This window comes from Salvelinus namaycush, chromosome 23, assembly GCF_016432855.1.
Source record: "Salvelinus namaycush isolate Seneca chromosome 23, SaNama_1.0, whole genome shotgun sequence".
Lineage (NCBI taxonomy): Eukaryota > Metazoa > Chordata > Actinopteri > Salmoniformes > Salmonidae > Salvelinus > Salvelinus namaycush.
In genome coordinates, this window is record NC_052329.1 from 30,339,136 (window position 1) to 30,358,186 (window position 19,051).

At 44.7% G+C, this 19,051-nt stretch overlaps 1 protein-coding gene across 4 annotated transcripts in view; it reads left to right on the forward strand.

The window, feature by feature from the left end:
• The window catches only part of LOC120018783 (histone-lysine N-methyltransferase MECOM-like), a 106,023-nt gene that overhangs the window by 60,860 nt on the left and 26,112 nt on the right, over window positions 1-19,051 (forward strand). For 2 of the 4 annotated variants that reach the window (XM_038961990.1, XM_038961991.1), the window contains exons 2-4: window positions 11,420-11,554; window positions 18,141-18,243; window positions 18,459-18,705. In XM_038961990.1, coding sequence (XP_038817918.1) covers window positions 11,420-11,554; window positions 18,141-18,243; window positions 18,459-18,705 — 485 coding nt within the window. Of the gene's footprint in view, window positions 1-11,419; window positions 11,555-18,140; window positions 18,244-18,458; window positions 18,706-19,051 lie in introns of those variants that run through there. The other 2 variants (XM_038961992.1, XM_038961989.1) reach the window with 2 other exon arrangements.

The window sequence follows — 19,051 nt, forward strand, 5'->3', positions numbered from 1 at the left end:
CCATCCCATCAGTATCCCCTTAACCTCCCACACACACACACACACGCATACACACACACACACACACACACACACACACACACACACACACACACACACACACACACACACACACACACACACACACACACACACACACACACACACACACACACACACACACACACTGTCTCTCTCTCTCTTTCGTAAACAGATGTGAAGAGCTTGAGCACCTGGCTAGAAACATTGGGGCCATCTCAGTCTAGAATGTACACAATCCTAGTTACATCATCAATACGAGCCAGCCTAGATTGCATCATAAACACGGGCGATGGAAGATCAAACCGCCACTCCTCCTGTGTTTAAGAAGCTCGTTTGTCTCCCTGGGTTGAAGAGACTCTTCATTTACTTAATATGTGTTAGCTCTTGAGCGCCGCAAGAGAGAATACTGTTAGGGTCAAGACCCCCGGGTGAATGGATGGGGGTCTTCCTGTCAACGTGAGAGAGAGAGACAGTGCGCCTGTCAAACAAACAGAAATTGAATACGTCGCCTGTTATCAGAATATCCAGTGTGTAAATACTCCCTCGCTCTAGATTATGACTAACCACACTTTTTATAAACACCAAGAGTGAACACATTTGTCATGGATAGAGAGCTGAGGGTGTGAGGAAGGTGGAACTTCCTACTCTTCTCAGGGCCAAAGGAGGCTCTACTTGTTCTGTCTGGGGTCTGGAGGACAGGGGCAGGGAGGAGAGGAAGGGAAGGGAGAAGGGGAGGAGATGAGAGGAGAGCGAGAGTGTAAGTGTGCATGCGTGTGGAGAGAAGGCAAGAACAGAAGAGGAGGGGGGAGACTGGGTGGGGCGCGGTAGTACTTTAAGATGGGCGGCAGGGTAGCCTAGTGGTTAGAGCATTGGACTCGTAACCGGAAGGTTGCAAGATCGAATCCCCGAGCTGACAAGGTAAATATCTGTTGTTCTGCCTCTGAACAAGGCAGTTAACCCACTGTTCCTAGGCCAACATTGTAAATAAGAATTTGTTTTTAACTGACTTGCCTAGTTAAAACAAAAAACTCTCTCTTGGTGGTTTAGAGTTTGAGGCCTGCTGGCAGTGGCTGGACAGGTTCACGGGATCGGAATGCTTCTACAGGGGCGGCGTAATCAGGACCAACTTCCTCTAATTGAGAAACGATGTTGCCTCGCTCCCTGGGTCTTTTGTTTCAGTTGGGCCACGCTGACAGCATGGAGGAAGCTGCCGTCTGACAGCTACGGGACATGTTGAGTGTGTGTAAAAACAGTGTGTCCCTTTGTGTGTGTGTCTGCGTGCGCGCGTGCGTGCGTGCGTGCGTGCGTGCGTGCGTGCGTGCGTGCGTGCGTGCGTGTGTGTGTGTGTGTGTGTGTGTGTGTGTGTGTGTAACATATAGTAACTATATGTGTTCTGTATGTTTGTTCTGATCCAACTCTTCACATGCAAACAGAGAGATGTGAAGGGGAAATGAAACACTAAATAACTCATACCCTCCCGATGCTAGTCTCTCTCAGTGCAGTCTGACACACCACTAACCACTGTCTTTAACTGTTAAACTAACCCTTAGGGCCACAACGGTACTGTATCCAGACCACCTGGTTGTTACTCATCTGTTCCTGCTTAAGCAAACACCTCCATTGTGGCTTTCATTATGAGTATATCAGAGAAAGAGTACTGACCTAGGATCAGGTCTCATTTGTCCGTATATTTTTCATTATGATCTAAAAATCTAAACTGATCCTAACTCAGCACTCCTACTGGGCCTGGGACTTTTGTCTTTGTTAAATGTTGTGTGACAATGGAATTTTCAGAGGTGCCATCCAGATAAAGAAGTGAATTGCGAGCGAGGGGGAGAGAGGTCGGGTATGATGATGATATGGGTGGGTGTCATGCTCCTTCAGTTTTGGCGGGAGGGGATGGAGGGATGGTCTGGTCATAGTTCAGCAGTCCTCCATCACTGCAGGCCCCAGATCCACCATCGATCCCCGGCACGCCCCGCCAGCAGACACCACATGTGATTGATCCCCAAATCAGTCCCTCACAAACCAGCGCGGTAAAAACCATAACAACCCATCATAAAAGGTGATTTATCTCTCCCCGGCCCCAGCCTCCGGTTCCAATATTAACCCAAAGTGTATGACACCAGAATGATTGGTCTGGAATTGAATAAACCTTGAGTATTGACGCACCATGTCTGATGACTCAATCAAGTCAGACTGCAGCAATGTGCCATGGTGTGATTGCATTGTCTCAGGGTTGAGGGTAGACCTGCATGCCCACACATCACACAAACACACACACCTTTTGACTGTTGTGGAGGAGATGGGAGCCTAGTGCATAGTTTATCAAATCTTTCTCAGATTCCCAGGATGTTTGTGTGGCCTGCAGTGAAATCAGATGTTTTAGAGAATGCCTTACTCTGTGTGTGAATTCCAACTGGAAGCTGTGTCTCAGCCACATATAATGAGAGTGTTGGATCTGAATGGCAGAAGCACGGCGGAGCAGCACCATGTGCCCTGTACTCAGCACAAAGAGCTGGGTTAAATATAATCCTGACCTAATTTATGGGCGTCTTTCATGCTACTGGAAGTCGGGGAAGCATTAAATAGGATATGTTCCATGTCCCATGGAAGAGGGTTAGTGAGTTTGTTCGCTTTTTCAAACTTTTTTTTGTGTTAAGTTGGTGTTGTGTGCCGATGCAATTTCCTCTGGACTCTAATGAGGAAGTATTAAATACATGACTTTGTCTTACAAGATAGGCAAGTGCTCACCCACAAAAATAACTTTTGTTTTGGGTATTGTTATGGAGGCAGAATGTGTTGGTTTCTCAGATACTTGGAAAGTCCTAGAGGAGTAATTGTTTGGTTTTGGTATTTTCTGTAATTAAAAGGTGTGCACAGATTTAACACGGAAAAAATGAAACGCTTAAAATATGTCAATTCATGGAAAACCGTGTTTGGAAAGGCATGCCTGAAAGCCATCAACCCGCTCATGTCTGCGCTTTGGTGACATGTTTGTGCGTGGTGCCATGGTTATGTCTGAACAACTGCGTCTCCATCAGGGTGAAACTGGTCAAGTTTACCTTTCTGAAATGACATGACTCTCACCTAGACACTGACGGTGGGATGGATGGAGTGGAATGGGGTTTGGATGGATGGAGTGGAATGGGGTTTGGATGGATGGAGTGGAATGGGGTTTGGATGGATGGAGTGGAATGGATGGAGTGGAATGGGGTTTGGATGGATGGAGTGGAATGGGGTTTGGATGGATGGAGTGGAATGGGGTTTGGATGGATGGAGTGGAATGGGGTTGGAGAGAAGGTTGTGTGAGTGTCCTGCTTCATCAGGCATTATATGTTACGGCTATTTCACATATCCCGGAAACATTAAATATTAGCCTTTCAATTGGTCACGGTGTATGAAAAACACGCAGTCGCTGTCTCAAGTGACCTCCCACTTCAAACGTGGCCGGACAGCTCAATAAATGTAATTAATGCGCGACACCCGCTCCTCTGATCTGAAGTGCTGTGTTGTATTCCATCTTTCCTTACATAAAGGGGCTCTTTTAAAGATGATATCTACGAGCGTTTAAAAAACAATTTGTTCACCCTGCAGCATCCAACAACATGCTCTAATTACCGGGGGTGAAGCGGGATTGGTTGGCTTGCTGGCCAGGCTTGTTTTACTTTCCAGCTCTCCGACGCGGAATTTATGTTTTCAAAAGGTTACCTTTGACTCCGGTGCGACTTTATCGCACCCCGTGGTCCCCACACACATACAGTGTTGCCTGTGTGTTGAGGCGCTGCGGAGGAAGTGTCTGTGTGATTACCGCAGCCGGTTGGACCTCTCTGCCTCAGTAACACCCCCCCCACCCCAACCCCGCGACAGTGCATTCCTCCGGCGGCTCTTTGGAGTAGGTGCACACGCCGGGTAGCTCCAAAAATCAGCTGCGTGTATGTTTTCAAGTACTCGCCACACTCTCTGATTTGTACATTTACCTCCTCCTCCCACTCCTTCTACAGTGTGAATAGTAGCCTACATTGTACCTCAGGCCAGTGGTCATGTTTGGCCAATGCCTTGTTTTAACGCTCCAGTCACGTCTAGTCATTCCTGCTGTCAATGTAATTTACTTCATTTTAGCTACAGGAGACAATACATCTCATTCACACTCATTCAAGTCCCTTGAAGATTCGGATCTCACTGGAATAGGAATCAAACGGAATTGAACCGTCAATGTGCGGCAAAGATACTTTCCCGCACACTTTAAAAACACTTTTATGTATACTTTATTCAGTAACATAGATCTGAGTTCATGCATCACATAGCCTATATCTGACAATATTGTCATTATATCAAAACAAAACTTAACTGTGAGGTTGGACATTCCTCATAGTACCCTGTTGCTGGTAAAGCATTGCCTGTTTCTACTTCGTTTTTTCTAACATCTCACAGCTATATTTTTCCCGTCATCATATTTCTGTTTCTCTCCCACTGCTGCTCAGAAAGCGCCTGCATCTTGTAGGGGTGGAACCTGTCCTGCACAACGCTGCAGAATAGAGTGGTCCCGGGAGTGGAATGGGGTGGCGCTAAAACAGAACAGACTGTGTCAAAATGATGGGGTACTAATTCGGAAAACACGTAGGGCTCAGTCATCAAAGGCCGAAGAATGTATAGGAAATCATCCCTCTCCCGGAATGCCTGGCTGACCCCGGCAAATGAAAATAATCCAAAGTAATTAGAAGTGAGCTGGTCTGGTCCTGAGAGCCCCGGGCAGGAGGGTAAACATGGCGGGCGCGCTGCGTCGCTTGGAGGGGCCGGGCTGAGCCAGGGGGCCGCTGACCTTGTCCACATAAAGCTGTGATTTATGAAGTGCAGGGCACAGCAGCGGGGCTTCTGTCTTCTCCCGGGGAACCAAATTACCGAGGTGGAGATTAACACGCGCTCACAACGGGTCTACTTCTAGACCAAGGAAATGTTTTATTTACGTTTTTCCCCTTTCATTTCCTCTGCTCTCCTTTAATGGTAATTTGTCTGTGAGGAGACTCCCCTAAAACAGGAACTTTTTGGACGGGTGAGGGGTGGGGGGGTTCGGCTTGAGTAGCCATATGCAAAAATGTCCGTTTCTGCTCTGGCTTAAAATCTCAAAAGTATATCAATAGTATGGTTTATGCAGTGTGCATTTTACTCACCTGGATATGTTTACCGATAGTCTTTGGCATTTGTTATGTTTTTCTCTCTCGATTAGGCTACGTTATAGACATTAGAACACATAGGTTTATGTCCTAAAATATTCAGCATAACCATTACAAAAGAAAGTTGTGAAGTCACTATAACTGTTCTAATTCTGATAAACCCTAAAATTACACACCATGACACGGGTGTTGTAACAAAAATTATATCACCCCTAAATTCGTTTCAGATTTTAAATGAGTTTTTGCCACTTGATTGCATTGCCCCACACTTAACCAAAATAAATTGTCTTGGGGGGCCGCCTGTAGAGACTCATGATGGAGGCTTATTGCAGCTTTTCGCCGGTGTCAATGGGAGGTCTCTCCATATGAATGGTGGAACTATTTCATGTGGATTTGGCTGCAATATTTTATTTTTCTTCTCTTTTTTCCCTCTTCTGGAGGATGTGCTGGAATACACCTTATACGTGGTGTTTCCATTAGAGCGACTCTGCAGCCTGGCTCATTGCGGTGCAGTATCTCACTCACGGAGTCAGTTTGCACCTACCTGGCCCAGGAATCCCACCGCGGGGCTCGTGGTGCCGTAATGCTCTGACTTATACACAAGCTGAGTGTAGATAAATAAGTCAAACAAACGAAGCCCTTTTAAACCAGATACACGCTAATGCATTTGTAAGTCTTGCCATAGATTGTCAAGGTGATTTAAGTCAAAACTGTAACTAGGCCACTCAGGAACATTCAATGTCGTTTAGGTAAGCAACTCCAGTCTATATTTGCCTTGTGTTTTAGGTTATTGTCCTGCTGAAAGGTGCATTTGCCTCCCAGTGTCTGTTGGAATGCAGACTGAACCAGGTTTTCCTGTAGGATTTTGCCTGCTAGCGCTATTCTGTTTATTTTTATCCTAAACACTCTAGTCCTTGCCGATGACAAGCATACCCATAACATGATGCACCATGCTTGAAAATATGAAGAGTGGTACTACTACTACTACTGATGTGTCGTGTTGGATTACAATGTTGTTGATCCATCCACAGATAATTGTATGTGTGGGGTACAGAGATGAGTCATTCAAAAATCATCTTAAACACTATTATTGAACACAGAGTGAGTCCATGCAACTTATTATGTGACTTAGTAAGCACAGTTTTACTCCAGAACTTATTTAGGCTTGTCATAACAAAGGGGTTGAATACTTATTTACTCATTTCAGCTTTTCATTTTTAATTAATTTGTAAAAATGTCTAAAAACGTAATTCCACTTTGACATTATGGGATATTGTATGTAGGTCAGTGACACACAATATCAATGTAATATATTTTAAATTCAGGCTGTAACACAAGAACATGTGGAAAAAGTCAAGGGGTGTGAATACGTTCCGAAGGAACTGTAAATAGCCCATTGATATCCCGTGAAACTCAAGCGTAAATATTTTTGTTTAACCAAAGTAGCCTCAAGTTTCCCCCTGATTTCCATAAGCCTATATTGCAATATAAATTGGGAAATGCTGTGAAAATGTGGTAATGGTTTTTTCTTCACAGTTGTCCAATACTTAAACTGAGAACATTTCCCCAAGTAATTGAGTTGCTTAAACAAACAACTAATACAAACAAATAAGCATGAAATCCTTTGAGAAATGTCACAGTACTTTTAAGTCGATGTACAAAAACATCATCCGGATGCTGCAGATGTAAAGTGCCACCCAAATCAAAATGAAACGGTAAGTGGCGTAAAATAGGAGAAATAAAGAAAAAAGCCTCGTGCAGGCTTTTTGGTTTGTAATATGTTAATAAACAGCTATTACACACTTTATGTGCTATAATCATAATAACAAAGGCTTGGGGTTTCTTCTGATCAAGCCGAACTATTTAATATACTTACCGTAATAGAATGGACTAGCCTACATGGCGAGTTTCTCAAATAAACATAAATTAAGCTATGTTTTAAATCATTATACATGGGGCTTTAACAAATGAACAAGTATTTTAAAATTCACTTCCACGGCTTGTCTTATTGTGGATCCAAGAGATGTATTGTAGGTCGTTCAGGTGATTATATATTCAGGCCCATGCAACTGAATCTTTCATGTCCCCCTAGCAATTTAACGCCTTAATGTAGACGATGTTGTGTGCTGCAATTCTGCGGACGATAAAGCAATGACCCCCATCTCAATAACTCAGCGTCTCCGCGCTTGACTGATGCGCTTTTCTCAGGAGATATGGGCACACAGGCTGGGAACTTTGTTCAGTATGGAAGGCTTACAGCTCGAATTTAGGCTATCCATGAATCTAAACCCTATTAAATTATCCACGAAAGAAAACACCTATCAAAATTGCTCAGCTTGGCATTAAAGAACGTATTGAAAGGCAACTAATGCCTTGTAAAAGTTTGTTCAGTTGAGAACGCCATCTCCTGACTCGGGAGAGAAATACAGGCTGGGATACCGTTGGCGGCCTCTGGTCCAATCAACATTTACCCCAATTTACCCTGGTCATTCGGACCTGCTAGTGATACCACAAAACCCTTGTTTATCCACAAACATTTCCTCCCTTTCAGAAAGAGCTCTGGTCTCTATCAGAATCCTCGATCAGACCCGGAGAGGCCCGGGCAATCACTTTTCCAGATTACTTGTATTTAATACACAATGCATCATAAAACAAATCCCTCATCCTGACAGGAAGAAAATAAAACAGCTCATAGGTTGAGCTTTCCCAATTTATGGCTAAATTAAAAAGGCTTCCAACAATGGACAAGTCGAGGAAAGGCAGGAAATCAATGAGCTGCGGACCGGGGGCTCTTTTGGGTTCTCAAGCAGCGCGGACTATGGGAATCTCTGGCGAGGTCCACCTTATTTACACATGATTTTTCCTGTCCTTCCTGCACATTTGCTCTGCAATTTCATCAAACAATGGGAATTATCTGGGATAGAAGGTCAATGTCACAGATAGCGGCCACTGAGACATATTAATCATAATCTCTTCACATCCACCGCCCCCACCCTCTCCCATTCTAAACTCCTGTTCAGGCTCGCCCTGCATAACCAAGCAGGCTAAACGCTTACTTTTGTATGATTCTAAGAGGTCGTTTTTTTAATGGATTTGATTATCCAAAAGAGTTTAGAGTTGGACATAAAAGTTAAGAAAGGAGAGTGAAAATGGGCAATACAATTATATCAGCATTTAAAAAGAATATGAACAAACAAACAACCAAAAGCAGAAAAAAAAATTACATTTTGTGAATGTTGGCCTGCTGTATATGCAAGCTGTTACCATGAATTGCAGATCAAGTTTAGAAGAAGAATGTTTTAAAAGCTATACATTGTATCGGCATGTTTAGAAATGCAGGATGATGGCATGTTGGTCACATGCGTCCTATGCCCCTCAGAGTGGCGAGGGCGAGACAGATCATCCGGGTGCATGCCTAGTCTGTCTCGTAAAGCAGTTCTCCAAGCAAACAAGGAAAGCCTCACTTAGGCCTAACAATAAAAGTTATTGTTTTCACTTGGACTATTAGTGAAGTTTTATTGAAACAATACTTTTTACATTCCATTAAGTATTCTATGAATAACACAATTATTGTTTTAATGTACAATATTTTTTAGAAGAGAGTCACTGTCACCATTCATTAGTCTTTAAGCTAATAGCATGTTGTGCCTTAACTTGGCTAGGAGTGAACCGCGAACCCACCCCTCATTGCTCGGGCACAAACGAGTGAAATGCGGAAGAAATGCGTAATTATTCGGTGGTTTCATCAAAGGCAAATTGGGCTGGTGTATGTAGTCAATACCATAGAAGCCCATCCCGACCTCTCTCTGACCTCGCCTCTCAACCGGTCACCTGTCACTTTAAAATGTACTGCGGGAGCGTCTCTCAACTTCCGACTGCGGACAGGCAAGATAGCCCGTTTTGCATTGCTCTCTATGGATGGGCGAGCAAGATCCTCTTTAAGAGACAGTCCGTGAAACAGAAACACACATCACACAGTACGGGACGCGCAAGTAGGTGGGCGATCTTTCCATCTCACTATCACGCGCCGGGGGGAAGAGAGAAAGGAAAAGTTGCATTTTCGCTCGCTCCGCCGCACTGACACCTGGGAACAGTGGAGGTTCAGAGTGAGAAGAGCGGACGAGACCGGCTCGCGCTGACGGGCTCAACTTGGACCAAGTTAATGTGCCTAGGGATTATGCCGGTGTCTACATGACAATAAGTGTGTGAGAGAGAAGAGCAAACGTCTTGTGGGTCGGAGAAAGGGAAAATACAATGTAAAATCCCATGGCGTTTTCAAGAACACAGGACATTACACATATGGAGCAAAACTAAAAGACCGATACATTTTACATTTTTTTGTGGTCATTTCCAAAACAAGAAATTGCAGTTTTAATCAAAAGTTTTTTTCCCCTTTATTTCTGCACACCCCGTATTTGCAGATATTTTATTGTTGCACCAAGGGTGCAAAGGATTTACCACGGTAAGCAACGGTCTATTTGATTACCTTTTTATTACCAAACGAACATTCTTACGAGTCCTTTCTCAGTGATACAATTATGGTTATAATTAATCGTATGAGCTCTCAATATAGATTAATTGTCAAAACTATTGACAAGTATTTTTACAGGGTGAGTCAATACGTTTTCGTCAGACACGTTTAACGTATCCCAGGTAAGTATTTTAGGCTACACAAACATCGATTGTTGTCCATAATCGATTTTCAGTTATGGATCACAACAATATGTCTTGCTTCTGCACGTAACTCTAATCACAAATTATTATTTAGTTTTTTTGAAAAAATAATAATTTGTCTTTAAATTATAGGCAATAAGTAAGATGTCATTTTGCATTGTCTTGCCAAATGTAATTAATAATGCAAAGTGTATTTAACAAATAAATACATATTCTATCTATTATTGACACGTGTGCTTATCCAATTTTCAAGGTAGGCCAGAAAAACCCCGAGCATTAGGCTATTTTGTCTGACGTTTTCTGTATGTTATAAATTGTTTAGACTGCAACCAACTCCTGTCCTGGGTGAAATACACAGTGGCCTTTTCACGCGATTTCTATCTCTCCCTAATTCGTTTTTAAAAAAATATTTGGGAATAATTATCAGGCCTATCATTTATCTATTCCTATCATCTGTCTAAGTAGAATTACGTTTTATTGTATGCATAGGCCTGCCTTGGTCATATGATAATATTGTTAATTTACTGAATATGATAGGGTAGTTAATTAGGCCTACATAGCTGATAATAAAGTATAAGTTAGAGAATTCTTTATAAAACTGGTTGTTTATTTTGTGGGAATGGTGTGCATGAAAGGTTATTTGAATGCTGCTGCCCACTGGGGTTAACGTGTTCTGGCCCTTTCACTCCCAAAGATTAGGCGCTATTGTCCAATATCTCCTCATCATCAACCCTCTGAGAGACTTTTCAATCAACTTCATCTTTATAATAATATTACGTTTTATTTTAAAAGAAAACAAGGTGATATCAGCAATTGGGGAATAGAGTAAATGTTTCTACAAGTGTTATACGAATATAAATATGTAATAATCATTTCATTACACTGTTTTTTTGTTTCTACAAAATACCAACACTGATATTGGAGTTGCTTTTTGTGTTTTTATGTATTCAGCACGACTCAGTATTAATAATAATGTATGCATTGTTATGAAACGTGTTGCACCTAGTGAAATGGCTCTAAAATGTTCGTTTTGATTACCATATTCATGGGATAGTTTCTAATGTTCAGCAATAAAGAAATACATTTGTTTTGATGTCTTAAAAACATTGTTGGTGTCTTAAAAACAAGTAATTGAAAGACCTTTTAGTTGTGCTCATTCAGCACGGTGATATTCTGTCATGTGTTTCACTGCTGTGTGTGTGTGTATGAGTTTGCGTGGGCTTTTTCGTTTGATTGTGTGAGAGGGAGTAGGACCCAGTTCAAGGTGTGTGTGTGTGTGTGTGTGTGTGTGTGTGTGTGTGTGTGTGTGTGTGTGTGTGTGTGTGTGTGTGTGTGTGTGTGTGTGTGTGTGTGTGTGTGTGTGTGTGTGTGTGTGTGTGTGTGTGTGCCTGCCCTGCGTGTGTAATACTGCAGCTTCACAACAGTGTGGCCTTGTTTCTCGGTGGGAGGTATGTGGTTTGTCCGTGTGGACACAGTAACCTGTGCAGAATCAGATAGAGATCAAAGTGTTAACCCCCCCCCCCCCCCCCCCCCTCTCTACCTCTCTACAGATCTTGGACGGGTCGGGCCATGTAAAGTTCTGTGTGGATGCCAGCGAGCCTGATATCGGGAGCTGGCTGAAGCACATCCAGTTTGCCTCCACGGCCCTCCAACACAACCTGACGCCGTGCCAGATAGATGATCAGGTATGTGGAGAGGAGACCGCCCTCCTGCCTGCCACAGGGCCTTAGTGAACCCCCATGTCCTGCCTGCCTGCCTGTTGTTGTGTTAGAAGGTGTTATTGTGATCTAGTTCAGATAGCCCCTGTGCGGCCCACCCTGCGTTCAGTATCAGCCCCCCTCTCCTCACACACACACACACACACACACACACACACACACACACACACACACACACACACACACACACACACACACACACACACACACACACACACACACACACCCTGCCTCTGTGTTTTGTTTCTGTGTAATTGTGTCTTGGCTTCGGCGTGTCGAGGACCACAGAGCCAGATCACACACACGGCTGCCGTGCTGATAGTCACAGACACTTCACACACGCTCGCACTGTAAACTTCCAGATATGTGTGGTATGCCCCATTGCTCTTTCTCTCCTCACCTGGGAGAGACAGGACAGGATGGCCTACCTCCTACCTGACACATAGGGGCATTTTCAATTCACTCATTCAATGGTTAAATAGTATTTTATGGACTCAGACTACACACACACACACACACACACACACACACACAAACACACACACACACACCTATAGTAAGGGAGACTTTATTTGACATGGACAGTGCATTCCGTGTCTTGATGGAAGATACATAGATAGAAGAGTTTGCATCACTTTTCATTAATTCTTCATAAATAGTTTATAGATACTTGCATATGTTGCAGATAAGGAATCCGTTTCAAATGTAATATTAATGAGTGGATGTAATTTGTATCTCGGAACATTGGCATCATGATTATACTTATCATTAGCATTATTATAGCGTCACTATGCAAATGGTTATTTAATACTTCAAATGGTTATTTAATACTTCAAATGGTTATTTAATACTCCAAATGGTTATTTAATACTCCAAATGATTTAGATACAGTTTATTTTGAGAGGAAGCCAACTTCAGATTCTTATTTGAAACTGTAGTATAAAGAATCCTAATTGTCACCCTATTCCCTATGTATGCCCCCTATATAAATCATTACAAAATCAATCCCAGTAGTGCACTATATAGGGAATAGGGTGCCATATAAGACATAATCGATGTGATGCAGTGTTTAATGTAGCCTTCTGAGTGGCCCTCTCTCTGAGGTGTGACTGACTGTCATTACTGTGGTTCTGCTCAGGTGGCTGTCTAAGCCTGACCAGGGTCATCGACAAGGCTGTGATGAGATTATTGTTAGGTACCACACACTGTCACAACACTGTCTTCACGTCTTCCGGACACCCCTCATGTTTTTCATAACACACAGTAACGTCTCACAAAGCCTGTCTAGGCGTAAATTGCATGTGTAAGGTTGGATGTCTGGAAGGTCTGTCAGTTATGTCTGTTTCTATCAGAGTATGAACGTGTGTGTGTGTCTGTGTATATGTGTGTGCCTCTATGCGTGCGCTGTGTAGGATCGGGCCCTTTATCAGGACTATGTGAATGTTTATTGCGGTTCTGATGGCTCCCCGTGCACCTCATCCTAAAGCTGGAAGTGAGAAATGTAGTCCCTTACCTGCTTCCAACAGGTTTTACAGCTGCTGAGAAGTACTGACTGTGAAGCCTGCCTGAAACCACATATTACACCCGCTTACACAATCAGTCCCACATTGTGGACTAACCTGGCTTCAATCCTCTTATTTCTGACCTAGTCCTGTTTATAATAAAACTTTATGTCCAACCTCAAGAGGGTGAGGAAAGTAAAGGAGAGGAAGAGGGGAGGGAGGAGAGAGAAGGAAGAGAGCTAGAGGAATTGTCAGGGGTTCCTACTCGTGTGTGTGTGTGTGTGTGTGTGTGTGTGTGTGTGTGTGTGTGTGTGTGTGTGTGTGTGTGTGTGTGTGTGTGTGTGTGTGTGTGTGTGTGTGTGTGTGTGTGTGTGTGTGTTCGGCGTAGAGAATAGCAAGGCTTGCGTAGTGCTGCAGCAGTATGGCGTGTGATCATGTCTTAGCTGTAGGGTTTAAGAGCTGGTCAGAGTTAGCTAAGTATGAACATGTGTAACATGATATTTTAAACAGTGTTATTACCGATAACACTAACTATTCATCAACGCTCTGCAATGCAGTCGGTGACTATTGGGTCTCATACAATCAATGATCTGAGATCAATATGATCTGGGAGTGAAAACGTTTTTTTAGCACTAAAACTTCTCTCTGGTTAGATTCACTTGTGTTCATCACTGAGCATTGTACTGAGTTCAGATATGAAGTATATTTCATATGGAGATGTCTTAACTATATCCCACACAGACAGTAGCCTACATGGGACAGGCTGAAGTGTAAATGGATTAGCGGTGTAATTCTCATGATCTGACGAGCGACTAAAGACTCTTTCATTAGACTGTGGATGGATATGAGGGCTAATCTCGTTAGCCATATTGATTCTCCCACGCAGCACAAAGAGACATGAAGTAGATGAATTGACTGTTTTAATGTGTGACAGGTTCTGTGATCACATAAATAGACTGGAAAGCTGAGTGTCTCAGTGTGGGAGTGCTGATCTAGGATCACTTTTGTCTTTTGGATCATAATGAATATGATTATATGTACAGGGAGGAACTGATCCTAGATCAGGACCCATATTTACAGGTCCTGACTAAGTGTCTCAGAGTAGGAGTACTGATCTAGATTCAGTTTTCTATTTTGGATCATAATGAATTACAATTACACTACATGACCATCTCATTCCAAATTCATGGGCATTAATATGGAGTTGGTCCCCCCCTTTGCTGCTACAACAGCCTCCACTCTTCTGGGAAGGCTTTCCACTAGATGTAGGAACATTGCTGCGATGACTTGCTTCCATTCAGCCACAAGAGCATTAGTGAGGTCAGGCACTGATGTTGGGCGATTAGGCCTGGCTCGCAATCGGCGTTCCTATTCATCCCAAAGGCCAGTCAAGTTCTTCCACACCAATCTTGACAAACCATTTCTGTATGGACCTTGCTTTGTGCACGGGGGCATTGTCATGTTGAAACAGGAAAGGGCCTTCCCCAAACTTTTGCCACAAAGTTGGAAGCACAGAATCGTCTAGAATGTCATTGTATGCTGTAGCGTTAAGATTTCTCTACACTGGAACCAAGGGGCCTAGCCCAAACCATTAAAAACAGCCCAAGAACATTATTCCTCTTCCACCAAACTTTACAGTTGGCACTATGTATTCGGGCAGGTTGTGTTATCCTGGCATTCGCCAAACCGAAATTCGTCCATCAGACTGCTAAATGGTGAAGCGTGATTCATCACTCCAGAGAACGAGTTTCCACTGCTCCAGAGTCCAAAAGCGGAGAGCTTTAGACCAATCCAGCAGACACTTGACATTGCACATGGTGATCTTAGGCTTGTGTGGGCCTGCTCAGACATGGAAACCCATTTCATGAAGAAAAACAGTTCTTGTACTGATGTTGCTTCCAGACTTAGTTTGGAACTCGGTAGTGAGTGTTGCAACCGTGGACAGGCAATTTTTACAGGCTTCAGCACACGGCGGTCCCGTTCTGTGAGCCACTTTGTGGCTGAGCTGTTGTTTCTTCCCAAACGTTTCCACTTCACAATAACACCACTTACAGTTGACTGGGGCAACTCTAGCAGGACAGAAATGTAATGAACTGACTTGTTGGAAAGGTGGCATCCTATGACGGTGCCATGTGGAAAGTCACAGAGCTTTTCAGTAGGGCCATTCTGCTGCCAATGTTTGTCTATGGAGGTTGCATGTGTGCTCGATTTTATACACCTGTCAGCAACGGGTGTGACTGAAATTGCCGAATCCACTAATGTGAAGGGATGTCCACATAATTGTGTATATATAGTGTATAAAGAGAGGGAGGACCTGATCCCAGATCAGCACTCTGGCTGGTGGCTGGCATACCTGCTAGATGACCTATTTGAGAGGAAGGATGTTGGAGGAACAAAGAGGGTGTGTCAGTGTCCCGAGGAAAATCGGATTCTTTGTTTGCACTGGTGACTAATGATGTCAAGGTAACCAACTTCTCCAAGATAACAGCTTCTGATATGTCTGAGGTTATGACCTCTACAAGAAACAGAGGAGAGGGAGAGAGAGAGGGAGAGTGTATTGTGTCTGCTAATGTGTTTGTTTATGTGTGTGTGTGTGTGTGTGTGTGTGTGTGTGTGTGTGTGTGTGTGTGTGTGTGTGTGTGTGTGTGTGTGTGTGTGTGTGTGTGTGTGTGTGTGTGTGTGTGTGTGTGTGTGTGTGTGTATAGGTACCTATCCTCAGTGCCTCCTTGTGTTTAATGTTAGCCCAATCCCCCGTTGATAAGGCCAGGTAATAAAGTCTAATAATGATTGTGTATCCTGTGACTCCTGGCTGGCTCTGGAGGTCAAGGCTTGGGGCTCTGGAGGTCAAGGCGTGACGCTCTGGAGGTCAAGGCTTGGGGCTCTGGAGGTCAAGGCTTGGGGCTCTGGAGGTCAAGGCTTGGGGCTCTAGAGGTCAAGGCTTGGGGCTCTGGAGGTCAAGGCTTGGGGCTCTGGAGGTCAAGGCTTGGGGCTGTCTCCCCTCAGTGGTTCCCTTCTAGTCCAAAGGTGTGGCTGGCTGGCCTTCACAGTGTGAACTCAAACACCACTGTTCTTATCTAGCTCTCTGTTATTTCTAGCCAGTGTCCATTTACAGCCCCAGACTAGGCTTCTCTCACTCTGTGTCAGCCTGCCCTTATAGGGGCAACTCATAAGGCTTTTTGAGAGGAGTTGGAGGTCTGTAGAGTGCAGAAACATGCAACCAGTGTGTGTGTTTGTGTGTTTGTTTGTGTGTGTGTGTGTGCGAGCTTGCGTGTGTGTGTGTGTGTTTCGGGGTGTACGGTATGTTTGTTTGTGTGTGTTTGAGTGTTTGCCTGTGGCGGCCCACAGGGAAGGGGTGTTGCTGAGGGGATTTCCCCCATGTTGGCACTCACTGCAGTGCCTGTGTGCCAGATTGTACACCATCTGCACAAGTGCAGCGATACCAGCTACAGTAACTTAAACTCGCTCCCTGCTGCCGCTGCCACATTCTGCCCCGTGTGCCACGGTCCACTAGCGGCTGTACCCTGATCCTTGATCAGTTTGTGCTGTTTTGCCAACTCCTTGTCACTCGTTGTCACGCAAGACAGCATAAACACATCTGGGATCAGGTTAGCTGTACCCTTGATAGCTTTTCAAAGAGTCACCCTTAAAGACCCGATCAGTCTCTGAGGGCAGAATCACTGCAGCCCTACACAGCTGTTTGAACGGCACTTTTATTGTTCCCAACCCTCAATATTATTGTGGCTTGTTGGTGTGAGGGCTCAAGTTCTGGACCGAGAGCTGTCGACCGCACTAGACCGGCAGGAAGGAGCTGGGAGGGAGGTGAGGGGGTGAGAGGTGGGTCTATACAGACGAGGGGGGCAGCTGAGAGCGCTAGCTATGTTCTCATGTCTATCAGGACCCTCTCAGTACCCTGCATTCTCCTCCTGAACAATGGGGTCGAGGCTGGCTCCCCTCTGACCAGGCGGCTTGGCCCTCGCCCTTGCTGCCGCCGCGCCGCACTGATGTCATGGCGAGCTAGGTATGTTATCTCCCAGGGCCAGTGTCCCTGTGACCCGCGCCCTTCCCAGAAGACTCCCCTGTCACATTTCTAATAATCCCCCCTCGTCCCAGTCCCCCCGTCCAAATGTCACCATGGTGCTGTAAGGGAAGTTAGTAAGTTAAACCTTCAAGGCGTGCCAGAAATAACGCCATCTGTGATTGTTTGGGAGAGCATCCATTGTGTTCGTATGGGAAGTCCCAGAGATCTCAGGGTCTCTCAGATGACCCATTCACTATACACCTTGGAGTCTGTGGATTGTGTGTGTTTGTGTATGGCGTAGCGTGTATATGCTGTGCATGTAAGTGTTTGCCTGTGAATGTACTGTGAACATGTAGCTCCACAGGTAGTCATGTGACCTTTAGTACATCCTTTCTGTCACTCAATGCACTAGGACCATGAGCATATAACGGTCCTTTTTTAAAAAGCATAGCATGGTATTGGTATAGAGGTGGAGGTTTGGCTACGCTATAAACACACACACACACAGCATCACAAATATGTCACCATGCACTGCAGCAGTAAGACATCTCTCCACACCTTTTACTGCCTCTTCCAGCCGTGTTGAGAGCATTCTGGTCCCGCTACTGACGCATTGTATGGCCAACTCTGCTTCACGCTCAGCCCCCAATATCCTCCCTGTTCTCTAAACTCTCTCTGTGTCTGTGTGTGTGTGTGTGTGTGTGCGTGTGCGCGTGTGTGTGCGCGTGTGTGTGTGTGTGTGTGTGTGTGTGTGTGTGTGTGTGTGTGTGTGTGTGTGTGTGTGTGTGTGTGTGTGTGTGTGTGTGTGTGTGTGTGTGTGTGTGTGTGTGTGTGTGTGTGTGTGTGAGTGAGTGAGTGAGTGTGTATTTGTGTTGAGTCAAAGTTTGTTTGCTTTCTGCATCGGTGTGTTTTTGTTTCAGTAAAGTGGATAGTGTGTTATATGGTGTTGGTGGACATGGTTTTGAGTGTGTGTGTGTGTATTCATGTATGTGTGTATATGCTGTTTAAATCTGTGTGTGTATGTGTTTTGAAGATCTTCTACAGAGTGATTCGAGAGATCCAACCAGGAGAGGAGCTGCTTTTGTTCATGAAGGCAGAGCAGTATTCATGTGACACCATGGCTCCTGATATGCACGGTCAGTTCACACACACACGCAGACAGACACATGCACACACAATACACACACACAATACACACATACACACACGCACACACACACACACACACACACACACACACACACACACACACACACACACACACACACACACACACACACACACACACACACACACACACACACACACACACACACACCTAAGATATTCCTCCCCTTCCCCCCCTGTCCAGAGGAGAGACAGTATCGCTGTGATGATTGTGACCAGCTCTTTGAGTCTGTCTCTGAGCTGCTGGACCACCAGAAGGTTCCATGTGGGACACCCCCCTCAGCCTTCCTGGGGAACCTTGGAGGGGACAGTAGTGACCTGGAGGGCCCTGAGGGCCTGGAGCCCCACGACCTGCACCTGTCCCACAGCCTCAGCCACGACGGTCCCCAGGAGTGTAAGGAGTGTGACCAGGTGTTCCCCGACCTCCAGAGGTGAGAAGCCGTCCTCCTTCCCCCTTGTTGATAGGCCCCCTCAGGCCCCCTCAGCTCAGAACCCCTCTATGTCACTCAACCTGCACCCCCCTCACATGCCTGATGATGGCTGCACATCAACTGCACATCAACTTGAATCTATAGTTATCTTGATGATAATATTGTAGTGAACGGTGACAGTGTCATTTGAACTATTGTTGATCCTGGCCAAGGTCTTTGTTTGCACACTTCGTTCATTTTACTCCCCTTTTACATCATTGGGTTGTTTTTAGTTGAGAGGCTAGTGACGCAGTGTTGTAATAATGTTGATGTGTCTGTCTGTCTGTCTTTCTTTCTTTCTTTCTTT